Source organism: Lepidothrix coronata, unplaced genomic scaffold (assembly GCF_001604755.1).
Source record: "Lepidothrix coronata isolate B3197 unplaced genomic scaffold, Lepidothrix_coronata-1.0 Scaffold46, whole genome shotgun sequence".
In the NCBI taxonomy this organism is placed as follows: Eukaryota; Metazoa; Chordata; class Aves; order Passeriformes; family Pipridae; genus Lepidothrix; species Lepidothrix coronata.
In genome coordinates, this window is record NW_016690226.1 from 5,293,465 (window position 1) to 5,306,743 (window position 13,279).

Below are 13,279 nucleotides of genomic sequence, written 5' to 3' on the forward strand. Positions count from 1 at the left end.
ATCTATTTCATTTTGGTGCTGGAAATTGACCTAGCCTATGTAAAGCCAGAAACTGCTTAGGTTATTTATTCTAGTGCTTTCCTTAACAATAGAAGATTTATTTTTTCCTGTTCCAGAATATTTTTTATTAAAACTTAAGCTTGTTGCTGCTTATCCAGTGCAGTGAGAACACTGAGAACAAGTTATTCCCTTTCTCTTGTGAAGTCTCCTTGAAAGGGCAAATATCACACCGTTATCAGTCTTCTTTTCTTAAGCTTAAATATACCCTGTTATTTTACTATTCTTCATAGATTTGGCTTTCTAAAACTTTCCACATTCTCAGTGCTCATCTATGGTGTATTTGCAACCTTCAATTTCTTTTAGCTGAGCTCCAGCTGACTTGACCTGTGGTCTTACATTTAGTCATCCTTTCACAGTTGGTGTTTGCCTGTTTTTTTAAATCACGAGATATTGAATGTCATTTTCAAGTGTAAACTAGTTAAAATCTCATTTTTTGGGAACAAGACATTTTACCCTAATATAAAAGAAAATGAGACTGCTTAAATATAGTTTGATCATGGTAAACAGTTATATTCTTGCCATTGTCAGTAGTCTTACATTTAGCTCTAACTGTGCATACCTCAGATAGTTTGATTATTTATTCCTGCTTTTTTGTGTGCATCCAAGTTAAGTTGATTTGTCTCTTTTTTCAGAGTTTCTCACTTGCTCTTTTGTATAACAGGTACAAAACTTCCCCTTTTGCAGCCTTCAAGTGTAATTTCTTGTAACTCCTATATTCTCAAAGATAAATGCTAGTGGTTTTCAGATCACTTCAGCCAGCCCTTTAGAAAACACCAAACTCATCTGAACTATATGCTAACCTGTTCTTATTTTGCTCAAGGCTATCTTACCCTTTGATAACAGCAATTAATTAATTTTGTGCAAGGTGTATGCTGACCATTCACATTAAATGAATATTTATAAAAACAGGCACTGTGCAGTTTCACTTCAGTAGACTGCTTTTCCTTTCCATTAAGTGAAAGGCCAGTCCTCTCTTCCCCTGACATACAATGATTGCTTTAATCCCCAGTCATCCTGTGTTGACTCTAGAAGTTGCATGATCCAGTTTCCTCTTTCCTTGTGCTTCAGTTCAATGAAGAACCTATGATATAGGCAGACTCTAAACCCTGACAGAAACACCCTGAGAAATCCAGGAGTACTCATTCCAGTACTGCACACTGACAAAATAGAGTGTAAATCTCAGTGTAATGCCACAGCAGCAAGGCATACAATTCTACTGCAGTGTTAAGGTAGTGGCTGGGAAATCCTGTGTGGTGTCCAAAAGGTTTATAAATAAATGCACTCAGACTTCTTATCACACAGCCTTTTGTTTTGCAGGAGATTGGAGCTACACACAGAAGGTTGTAGGAACAAACTGACTTCTGTAACTGGATGTGGAAGTAGCTGGTGGTAGTAGTTGTAGGTGAAGACAAGGAGAAGAAATAAGTTATAGACTGAACTTGCAATGATAGGATGGAGAAAAATGATATATGCCTCAGGGAGACATCAGCACCCACCTTGTGCAGGGAAGTTCTCTCCACCAGTTGGAAAGGACAGGGGTCTATGCGGCAGCTGTCAAAGCACACATTCTTGTTCAGCTCCTCCTGTTCCCAAGCATCTATCTGACACAGGAAAGAAGAGGAATCACTTACAGTGATCTGCAGTGTTGCTGCCTTGTGTACCCAAACTAGTCCCCTTCTTCTGTTAATGCTTCTTCCTTCCTACGTAGATTGTTCATCTTGCCCATTATATCACCCCCCTGAGGTTTCACATCCCTTTCTTGCTTGATGTCAAGTCCCTGTGGAAACAGAGCAATTGCAGTACCTCAGAGGTTTTCTGAGAAAATGAGGTTTTGCTTCTTCCCGCTTAAAGAGGGAGTGAACATCTTTTGCTTTCCTTTCTGAGTGCATCTTCCCCTTGTCATTGCAAGATAATTGATCCTTTGTGTAAAAAGTGAAGGAATAACATAGGACCACAGAAAGATTTAGGTGAGGGGGCACCTGTGGAGGTCTCTAGTCCAAAACACTGCTTGCAGCAAGGCTGACTTCAAAGGTAGGTCACATTAGTCAGAGCCTTATCAGCACATCTAGCCAGACAATCTACTCTTACCGGGTGAGACTTGCCCACTGTGCAACTTGAAGAAGAAAATGGCTTTAGCCATGGCTTTATGTGGCAAACACTGAGGTTGCTGGTGTTCAGGAAGTATTGCAAGTGACAGGAAATGGGTATAAGAAGCACTCACTTAACCTCACTCCCTTTCTGCAGCTGGTCTTACCTCTTCTGGTGTCATTGTCTCAACAACTTCCGCTGGCTCCTGTAGGAGAAAACACTCTTCAGGACAGCCAAAAACCCCACAGTTTCACTGAGTACAGAAAATAAAAACCTGCACAGACCCATGTGGTCCCCTTTTTGCTCCAAATAGTATATTACTGAGTGCTTAGATTTTTTTTATATTCATCCATTGTAAGGTGTACCTTGTTCTTGCTGTGCTTCTCTTGTCAATGACAATTCACCATGGAATTCTGGTGGAGCAATTCAGGTGCCCAAACATGGGCATCTAGTACTGATTTAGATGCTCTCAAGATATCCCATGTGAGATCCAACCACTGCTCTAATGTGGATGGGTCTCCCATAAGCTCTTTATGATATACACAAAGCCTGTGCAGGCGTGTCAGATAACCAAGGACATTTAACATGGCAAGAGCCAAAAGCACTTTTTAATTTTTCTCTGTCTAGCCAAAACTGTTTGCCAAATGGAATAGAACTGCACTTTATTGCAGGTTATCCAAAATATCTTTAATTTTTTCACTGAGAAAAAATGCCCACACTCAATCATGGTTGGCAGCCTTGACACCTGAGCACAGGTGGCTCTCGAGGAAGATACACAGTCCTTTACAGTAATCACACCCTTTCTCTTTGGAGAATGCTGATGCTGTCAGAGTTCAGGACCATAATTGTGTCCGTGTTTTGGCCAAATGCTGAATGTCTCTGAATAGTAGGTTCTATTTCCATTGCATTCCCTTCCTTCTTCAGGATACTACTAATCTCTCTGTAGCTCTAACCTGGACAGTGCTCTCTGTTTCAAGTGGACGGCTGCAATGGCACAAAAGCTGCTGGATCAGTTGCCTCAAATGCCTGGAATTGCCTGAACAACGAGAACATACACATGGAAAAGAGAGAAGAACAAATGAGAGACAAAAATACAAAGCCCCATGCCCATCCCCTTACCCAAGGCAGGCTTGGAAATAATATGAGAGACATGATATGATAGGGCTGAGTCAGTCACAGTCTAGCACTGAATTTGTAAGGTGGTGTCTGGGACATTCCAGAATGAATATTCCCATGCAATATCTGTTTTTCAAAGATAGGAAGTAAACCATTACAAAGTTGTCTTTGCAGATAATATTCATAGATCAGAAAAAACAAAACAACAAACCAAAGGCAGGACTACTAATACAGCAAACAATCTGATACATGGGATAAAATGCTGTGACAAGAGGTTTCTGCAGTCCACAAAGAGAATGTGACTTGGAGGAGGAATGTGGCAAAGGAGGTAAGAATTTGGAAAACAGTTCAAAGGCAAAATATATCAACAGACTGAATGTGACAGGTGCAAAGGGGTGAGGAGTCCATGGGTTGTAACAGCAGTGTAATTATGGGAATGGAAAAGACCAGAGTTATACTCCCACGCAGCATAGGCAAGAGTCAGCAAAGAGCAGGAGAGAATTTTGTGCTGTTGTAAACAAGGCTGTGGAGGAAATTTGGTCAGAAACGATAGCTATGAGCAAAACTAAAAATGGCAAGGCCTCACAGAGTCATTCCTGTACCACTTCCTCTTGTCGTTCCTGGGTCACTCAGTACTATCTTCCCACAAAATGTCTCACACACTGTCCTTGTTTTCATATGTGATTCTTTTTCTGCTTTGGTAGGGAAGGTGGATGGCTGCTCCAGCACTCCACTGCTGTGAAAGCATAGCATGGGTTTTTCTATGCCTTAGAGGTTTAGTCATACATGAGGGTGTTGATGAACCAGAATTTGCTATATGCTGTATTATATGTTAACCACTGGGTGCCTAAAAGCATGAGCTAGAGTCCTATCCTCTGTATTAATTCTCAATACTGAGGTATATCTCTGTGCTTACTCACTCTCTGCATGTTTCAGGATGCGTAAAGGAGAAAAACAACCCACCATCATGTATCAAATATACATGACATATGAATCAGAAATGCACTGTGAGTACAGTCTTGAGAACAAAGATAATATAGGCTGGGTTGGTACACAAAGAACACAATACATCAGTATTTGTCCATCATATTAATGTAGCTGAATCAAAGAGTTGCATGTCTAAGGGAGGAACTGTTCAGTTTTGGAGAAGGCTGAACAACAGCCTAAGCTACTCAAAAACCAAGTGCGGCTGTTTAGTTCTCAGGCTGCTTTCCCCAGGGAAATTAATCCATGTGGTGAAGAAGCCAAGAGATGTTCCATGCAGACTCTCCAGAAAATGTCCAAGGAGATGTTATTGCAAAGGGTGGAGTGGGGAGTTCTAAAAGAGAGAGAGCATCTTTAGTGGGCTTACTTTTGCCATGCTCTCTGAGGGATCACAACAGAAGATCTTTCCGGGTACAATACACTGATTTTGAGGTGCACTAACAAAGTATCTTTAATACTGGAATGGCAGAGAAAGCTCCTTCTATCAGTCTCTGGGAAACTAGCACCCGCACAGGCATGTACAAACAGTTAGCATGAAAGCTTCCCCAAGCTGGCTAGGATGTGTTTGAGGCATGCCAGAAGTTACCATACCTGACTGTTGCTGGGGCTCCAAAGTTTCAGTCATTTGTTTAAGAGGACTTGTCAGGCCATTTGGCTCCTCTGGGTAACTGGGAGTGGGACTTGGGGGCTGAGTCAGCTGTTATGGAGAGAAAATAAAGTCCACCTTGTGTCATTTCTTTCTCAGCATCTCCAAATGCCTTACTGCTTCTTAAGCAGTCTCTGTGTTGCAATCTCTCCACTTGTCTCCCTCACCTCTCCCTTCTCATCTGTATCCTCATCCTCATCAACATAAGCAAAAGAGTCATGCTTCAGCTTTGGCAGGTTTGCCCACGGTCCCTGGCTGTATCCATCGTAAGGTGCCTCAGACAGCTTCTGCTGCATTTCTCTGTTGAGGAGCTGTCGTCGTTCTGGGCTTATATGTCTCTGGAGGAGAGCTTGCAGTTCCGATCGCTCTACAGACCCCAGAAGGATCATGGTTTCTGCATAACACGGAGCAGAGAAGCCATTAAGCCACTTCAAGGTTTTGATTGTCCCTTTCCTCTCTCATGGCTCTTCAAAGTGCTTGGGCTCGTTCTGTCTAGAGCTATACAGGAGTCATTAATCAGCCGTGCTAGTTGCTACTAGGCTGTGGTAAGGAAGCTCACCATTCCTGAGCTGTGCCCCTCCTCAGCACCACATCAGAAGCAGGCTCTTAACTTATGCAAGATCCCAGGAGGGCCCTGTTATCACAGTTCAGTCTACAAACTTCCCACACGCCTCCCTTATGTGCTATATCTGCTTCACCACCCACACTCCAGCTTACCTGTCTGACCAGCTGGAACAGCCTCCTGTCATACCTCATCCACAGAGAAAGATTTTTAGGAAGATTTTTTTATGTAGTAGGTTCACACTGTCTGTTTCACAGCATATAATTTGAAAGCTAGTTTCTCTGGCTCTTTAAGCTGAGACAGTCTTCGGGAAAGATCAGTTTCTTCACATTGCTTACCTGGTGAGTCCACCAAAGGCAAAGTCTTCACTGTGGTGCTTTGGAGTACAGTTTGCAAGTCTCGGTATTTACAGTTGGAGGAGACGAATTTCACATCTTGGACCATAATATCCTCCACAAAGATATTGTATTTGCTGTGAATTTATGGACAATAAGGGGAAGAGTTAGCATGTTAACAATGCCTAGCAGGTAAATTCCTTAAAGAAATACATAAATGACCACTTCTTTAAAAAGTGAAAGTTGAAAATACAAATACCAAATGATCTTCTGCATGACTAACCAGAGGACTTTCCAACAGGATCAACACAGACTAACTGGATATTCATTACAGTGTTATTATTACATATATTATTACATTACACTACATATATTATTACATTACATTAATGTATTCCACCTCATTACCCTACACCAAAAAATACACACATATGTATAGATGTTTTTTATATACTTACCTATGTATATTACATATACTAGAGAGAGGAAGTCATATGTATGAATATCTGAATTTTGCTTCAAGCAAAATATCCAAATAAAATGATATTTCAAACATTTGTTAAAGAAAAAAACCCCAAACCCCACTGAATTAAGATAAATGAAACTCTCTTAAAATTTTTAAACTAAAGCAATTTGGCAATTTTCATACAGATTCAGTAACACCACAGGTCATTCAAACCTGTGCTTTCAGTGAAAAAAGAGGACTTTTGTCTGGTTTTGTGTATGAACCCTAATTCTACTCCATCACTTGCTTTTTTGCACTGCAAGCCTTTTCTGTCTTTTTATTTCCTTTGTAGTACTATCCTGTTTTCATAACTTTTTTTTTCTCCTGTGGTCTTATCCTTTTCTGCTTTATTTCTTTGCCACTCCCTGCCTCCACCTCTGTTTTACAACTATACCTTATGTGATTCCAGCCCAGGTCTGGCAGGTAGGGCAACTTCTTCACCTGGATGATGCTGTCATAGAGGCTGGGCTGCAAACTCTGGGCCACCATGTTGGCAAGAATGACAGCCACCATCATAGGGAGGATGTGAGAGATCTGACCTGTCAGCTCGAAGCAGATCACAGCAGTGGAGACAGTGTGGCTTACGGCTCCTGTCAAAGCTGCTGCACCTTTCCCAGGTAGGGTGGAAAAGGAACAAGGAGAGAAGACTATCATATAGAAACAGCATGTCATGCCAATAAGGAAAGTTACAACGATGGGACCAAGTGGAGACAAAGAAAGACATGGAGACTCACCAATGACTGCATAACCTCCAGGTAAGATTTGATAAACAATATCATCAAAGAGGATCCCGTTGGGAAAAAGTGCTGCCATGATTTCCCCAATAAGACGTCCAAATGCAGCACCTGAAAAATATCACTGACAGTTACAGAATTAACATTTAAGGAACATCCAGTCTGTGCTATGCAGCTGTTCTGGGCAATCATTTGAATATTTTCTAACAGAAATAAAGCCAAAACTTACATTAAAATGACACTGCAGACTAAAAAGTAGTTCTCAGTTACAAAATATGGAAGTTAGATTCCAGGAGGAGAAAAGGATACTAAGAATGTAAATACAATTGACCCCTCATTCATCCACTTGGACACACCAGGCACAGCTGTACTTGCGCTTCTCAGGCAGGACATATTTTCAGACTGCGTACCATGTCAGTCCAAATCACAGCTGAGGCCCTTCAGACATTCTCTGAATGTCCAAACATTACAATCACAGCTTACAGAAAAGTTTAGGTGGGAAGGGACTTTTGGAGGTCTTGTTCTGATCCCTGCTCAGAACTGGGCTATTTTCAAAGCGAGATCAAGGCACCCATGGCCTTGTCCAGACAGGTTTTACAAATCTGCAAGGATCTTTTGTATTGGTGGACACAAAATGGCACAATATTCCAGAATTGTGTCCAAAATGCTGAATGCGGGGAAATAACCAATTTCTTTGCCTTGCTGGCTAGGTTTTTCCTAATACAGCCTTGTTTGTAGTTAGCCTTCATCACTGCAAGGGCATGCTACTGACTCATGTTCAGTAGCTGCCTGCAAGAACATGTAGGTCCTTAGAGCACATTGTTATGTTTGACTTGTGGGTACTTAATGCTGAACTTCATGAGCTTGTATAATTCAGTCTAACTCAGCTTCTCTTTCTTAACATTAGCATAATAGTAATTTTATTTTTTGTTATTGGAATTAAAACCAGTTAAAAAACCAATAAACTTCTGTTATCACATTTCAGTCAGAAGAAATGAAGAAGTCATAGATTACATAGCAGGTAATAGTTTTGAGGTTGTCTCTTCTAGCTGGCCTTCAGGAGTGAAAGGAGCAATTACTACGAATTGTAGGATGAAAGTTTCTCTGTAGGTGAAGAGGCAGAGAGATTAGAAGGCCATGGCTTAGCATGTCTTCCCACAGTCTGGCTTTCCTTATGTAAAAGGACAGGGATTTTCTCCTCAGCATTTGGCTTCTGGGGTTGGGAGAATGGCAAAAACAGAGATTCAGAGGCTGGTGTATGGACTGCTAATCAAGCTTGTCATAGAGATCATGTGATGACTCCTCATACACTGGAAGAAACCTACTGGGCATGTATGCATGCAATGACTCTCTTATCCTCCCCACCTGTCAGACGTATATGCTGCAACAAAAAACTGAGACTCACCTACTACGAAAACAGGCATGAAGCCTCCACAGGGGATTGGCATCGTAGTAAAAACAGCAGACATGCAGAACTAGAACAGAGGCAGAGAGTGCAGTTGTTACTGAGCAGCAATAGCATTTCCTGCAGCCTCACTCTACTGCCCATCCTGCGAATCTATGAGGAATCATGTTCTGAGGGATCTGGCAGTTCAGCCAGAAAGTAAAAGATAAAGGGGCTGTGAGGCATGAAAGGGAGCTGGAGGAATTGTGGCAACACACCAACACTGATGCAGAGGACCTCTATGTGACCCCTGTGGTGGCAGGGAAGCTGAATCACCAAGGGGATGGATGAACAGGAGAACTCCTTTGCCTTGGACCTCAGGAGTTGATATTTCCTACTGCTCCAAACACCTTAGCTTTCTATAGAACAGGGTTGTCAAAAATTCACTGATTCAGAAAGACTTCAGTACAAAGAGAATTCTGGAGCCCTTTTCCCCAACTCCCTGCTCCCAGAAGTGCTAACTCCTAAGTTAGATGGGGTTACTCAGAGTCTTCTCCAGGTGAGTTCTAAACATCTTGAAGGGTGGAGATTCTCCAGCTTTTCTGGATATTTGTGCTACTGCTGACCCACAGTCAGGAAAATTTTTTCCTGAAGTCTAACTCCTAAGTTTTGTTTACTCAGGCTTGTGTCTGTTGCCTCTTGTGTTATCACTACATTGGTCAAAATAATGAAATCTGTTTTGGTATTGTTAAGACCAATTCAAATGCTGACTTTGCCCAGCACATACAGACTTCTTCTGGAGGCAACAGTCTTAAAAATGCCTCAAAGGCCAATGTGCTCTTCCTTCCATAAGCCATTTGAGGAAAAGTTCCTGACCGGCCACAGAGGCCAGCAAGCTGCAGAAATGGAGTACTGCTAACTAAGCTCTGTCTTTGCAATACCAAACCTGGCCAAATGTAGCTGAGAACTGGAACTATAGTGCAGTGGAGGATCAGGCCAAGGCTTTACCCAGAGTAAAAACAGCAGTTTCTTGTTTATATGGTCTATCTCAACTCTGAACATATCCAGAAGAAAATAAACTGCTTGGCACAGTTATCTAGTTAGTTGAGAAAGCCTTTAGTTAGTAGGACAAGGCCAATGACTCTAGTATCTGAGGATGCAGCTCTTCCAAAGACAAAAAGATGGACTCAGAAGAGATACACCATGTAGTCCATGCCTCTTTTATTGAGCTGAAGGAGACCTTATCTGCTTGGAACACTATAATAAGAATTATCACACAAGCAGAACCCTTAGCCTCCTGTCAGAAATTCGATAGACTGTTTTACTCTAGGTGGGAACAGCTGTGTCAATCACTCATTGATGTCCATTCCTGATCTACTGAAACGTTTGACTGACATTGCAAGGTGGCCTCAACTCTTCTGTTCCTTTCCAATAAATAGGAAAAAATAGGACCTTTTCTATGATATTTTTATCCTTTTATATGTTTTTTTTCTATCTTAGGAAAACCTCTTTCTTGCTGCTTGTATTTTGAAAACTGGAATATCATGTTTTCTTCTTTCAGATGTTTTCTTCTGTTCTGTCCTGTATCAGTTACACAACTGATCCTTTCAAGGCTGAATAGTTGCAACTTCCATGCACCATGTCAGCTCAGAACTTTTAATCTGCTGTTGCTTTCTGAGATGCGAGTAAAACTGTTTTCAGATGTATTTCTCCATCCAATTATGGTAAACAAAGAAATTGTAACAAATCCTTGATCCTCACATATTCTTATTTGTCTCCTATCTGTAGTCAGGAATATAAAATAGACTGTATCAAAATTTATTTAGATCAAATATATATTATCTGAGAGCTTTTTAGTCAAGTATTTATTTTTGTGGAATTTGATAAATCTTTCCTGATGTAGTCCTCCCTACCAGCATCTATATAGTGAGTATCAAAGGTCATTCATCAGAATGTGTGATGAGATTGACCTAGGGAGCAGTGCTTCCTACCTTCACGAGGAAGAAGAGCAGGATGATGATGAAGATGCTGACTTTAGGATGGATCCATGCAGCAGATTTCCCTAGGATCTGAGTGTCCCCAGTGTGTTTTATCCAGGTATAGTTATCAAAGAGAGTGCTGATGGCTTCCCGTGGCATCAACTGAGCAGCAAAAAAACAGGTGTGAGTCATGAGATTAGATGGAGTAAGTATTCTAACTGTTGCAAGAAAGTGGAGGAGATTTTTACTTTGGTACTTCATGATTACTAGACTTAATTCACATTTTTCATCTTCGGGAATAGAGATAAAACTTTACCTGAACAGGTGAAAGGATAACTACTTTTACACATGGGGTGACATCTTCCTTATTATTTGCTTAGGAGAATGGACCTGTTTCAAGTTTTATATGAAGGAGACAGCAGGGATCATATAGTGCCTCCTCAGTTCAAACTCCTCCCATATCTTTCTTCTCCTTTCTATGACACAAAGTTATGGGGTACAGGATAGGAAGAGATTGTTCTGCAGAATTGCACGGAATTGCTAATACACGTTCCACTCTCACCTCTCCTGCCATGAACTGCCCGAATCCAGGAGGAAATGTCGCAGTTGCTATAAGGAAGGTTATAACCCCAGGGTATATGAGTCGGCTGTAAAGGAAGAAAAATTTATTAAAATATGACCCCACACTCTCTTGTAACACTATCACTTCAGAACTACGAATGCTATTTCTGTGAAAGCTCTCTGTACCTGTATCCTGTGCTTTGGAGTGCTGTTACTGGCTCCACTTATCGTAATTCATAGAGAGTTCACCTGTCAGCAAAGCCCTTTTTCCAACCAGAGTTAATGTAATGGGAGGGATGGAGCAAGAGAGAGGGATGTACAAAATGCACAAACTTGAATGTGCACAGGGAAACTTGTATTTGCAATGATGTGTCGACCAATTGTCAAAAGCCAGTACCTCCTCCATTTGTTCTGATTATGCCAGTATTGCTTCTTCATCACCCATGCAGTGTGTCCTGTCCTAGTGAATTTAATGTACAGTTTTTTCCTGCAGGCACCCCCTACTGCGTTAAATCTTATGGGAAAAACTGCTTCTCTTTCCACGGAATTGCTGACCATCACAATTCTGGGGCAGATGTCCTTGGTATTTAGTGGGTCTAGATGTGCTGGGCCACTGGGCCATAGCTGGAGAGCAGGCTGAAGCCATCTGTGTTTTCCTACTGCTGTGTCCAGTCCCAGTGTGGGTTTCTGGGTAAACTGAGACACTTCATGAGCACTAGGACAACATTAAGCTACCTCTACATGCTGGACTAATCCTGTCATGTCTCCCCTGGCAAGTTACTGTGTTCACTATAGGAAGTGTTTTCTGAGATGCTGTGGTATTCAGGAAGGCAAAATATAAACTTTAATTTCTTTCAGTCTAAGGGCCTACAAAATTCTGAAAAAAATTAAAGTAAATTCCCACTTCACAGGCTTTGCTTCACTTTGTTATTAACTTAAGTTGATGGCTCTGCCGATGCTTGTGGGTAATGCTACATAATGAAGAAAGACAATTTGTTTTCCACATAAGAAATTAAGTTAGTTTGAACTTCTATTTATCTAGTAGTTTTATTCTGCTCAGGTTTGCAACTCGCTAAGAAATGTAGGCCCTCCACACCTCTCATAGCATAAGATTTCTTCTGTTAAAGAGACTGAAGATATTTACAGTTAGCCATTTTTTCTTCTTCAGATTATATCTTTGGAGGCTAGGACTTTATTAGAGAGGGGGAAAATATTATCTATCTAATCAATAGTTACCCTTGTCCTCTTAATGAATATTACAGTCACCTTTCTAAACCAGTAAACTATTTGAAACAATTGGGGCTGATCAAGAAGAAAATCCAGTGCAGAAAAATTCTCTTGATGGTTACAGAGATCTTACTCCTGTATGAGAGCAGTTTCTCATATTTTTACTATCTCACACTTGAAATATTATAATACCTTCCAGAAAGCATTTGTTACTATCCAATAGCAGTAGGGTGTAGAAATCTGGTCTCTAAAGAGAGTATCTTCAGAGGCACTCACTATTTGGTGAGAAACTGGCTCAGAGCCTTGTGACGCCGGATGCACAGGACCACTTGGCGATTGAGATAAACAAAAAACGCTCCAAGGAACCCAGAACATATGCTAATATGGAGAAAAATAAATAAAATCATAAAAAAAAACAGATAATGCACAAACCATCAACCAAGAAAATGAATTTAAGTAGTTTCATCTTCAGCTGCTTATAAAGTCTTTTAAATGTCACTTAAAGGGTTACTCCTACAGCAACTCATTTGAAGACATTGACTCCCTGATGAAAGGGAAGAGATTACTTCGGACCTCTTTGTCATTCATAATGTCATTTTAGCATTTAAATTTTCTCTTGCTTAGAGGGGGAAATCTCATCTACAAAAATCTGTAAAATAATCTATAAAAAGTGATTGCAAGTTCTCAGTGGGGGCTGTCAAAGAGCAACTGGATAAAGACCAGTATTGTCAGAAATTAAACATCAGGTTGGAACAGGAAATAGTTAAAATGAAGGGAGTTTAACTCTGATTCAGCAAACTTATATGCCTAAAACAAATACTAAAAGTAATTGCAACTCTTTTGCCTATAGCAAAGTATGTAATTTCTATGATCCTAATCACCTAGGCCTAAGTTTCTGATCCTAATAAAGTAAAAAAAAAAATATAGTGGTCTTATCCTTATGCTCTGTAGCCTAATGAAACCAGGATAAATAGGGCCTAATATTTAAAGGTAAAAAAAAAAAAAAAAAAAAAAAAAAAGACTGCATTTGGAATTTGTGAGGGGAAGCCTTATTTTATGTGGCACATAACTAATCCACATAATATTGAGAATAAACAG

General features: G+C 40.6%; 1 protein-coding gene across 4 annotated transcripts in view; it reads right to left on the bottom strand.

The window, feature by feature from the left end:
• The window catches only part of CLCN1 (chloride voltage-gated channel 1), a 57,970-nt gene that overhangs the window by 2,610 nt on the left and 42,081 nt on the right, over window positions 1-13,279 (bottom strand). For 2 of the 4 annotated variants that reach the window (XM_017814684.1, XM_017814681.1), the window contains exons 10-21: window positions 12,458-12,559; window positions 10,956-11,040; window positions 10,406-10,555; window positions 8,436-8,505; window positions 7,031-7,141; window positions 6,691-6,943; window positions 5,795-5,928; window positions 5,062-5,288; window positions 4,840-4,945; window positions 3,102-3,184; window positions 2,315-2,353; window positions 1,557-1,661 (exon numbers count right to left, since the gene is read on the bottom strand). In XM_017814684.1, coding sequence (XP_017670173.1) covers window positions 1,557-1,661; window positions 2,315-2,353; window positions 3,102-3,184; window positions 4,840-4,945; window positions 5,062-5,288; window positions 5,795-5,928; window positions 6,691-6,943; window positions 7,031-7,141; window positions 8,436-8,505; window positions 10,406-10,555; window positions 10,956-11,040; window positions 12,458-12,559 — 1,465 coding nt within the window. The remainder of the gene's footprint in view (window positions 1-1,556; window positions 1,662-2,314; window positions 2,354-3,101; window positions 3,185-4,839; window positions 4,946-5,061; window positions 5,289-5,794; window positions 5,929-6,690; window positions 6,944-7,030; window positions 7,142-8,435; window positions 8,506-10,405; window positions 10,556-10,955; window positions 11,041-12,457; window positions 12,560-13,279) is intronic. The other 2 variants (XM_017814683.1, XM_017814682.1) reach the window with 2 other exon arrangements.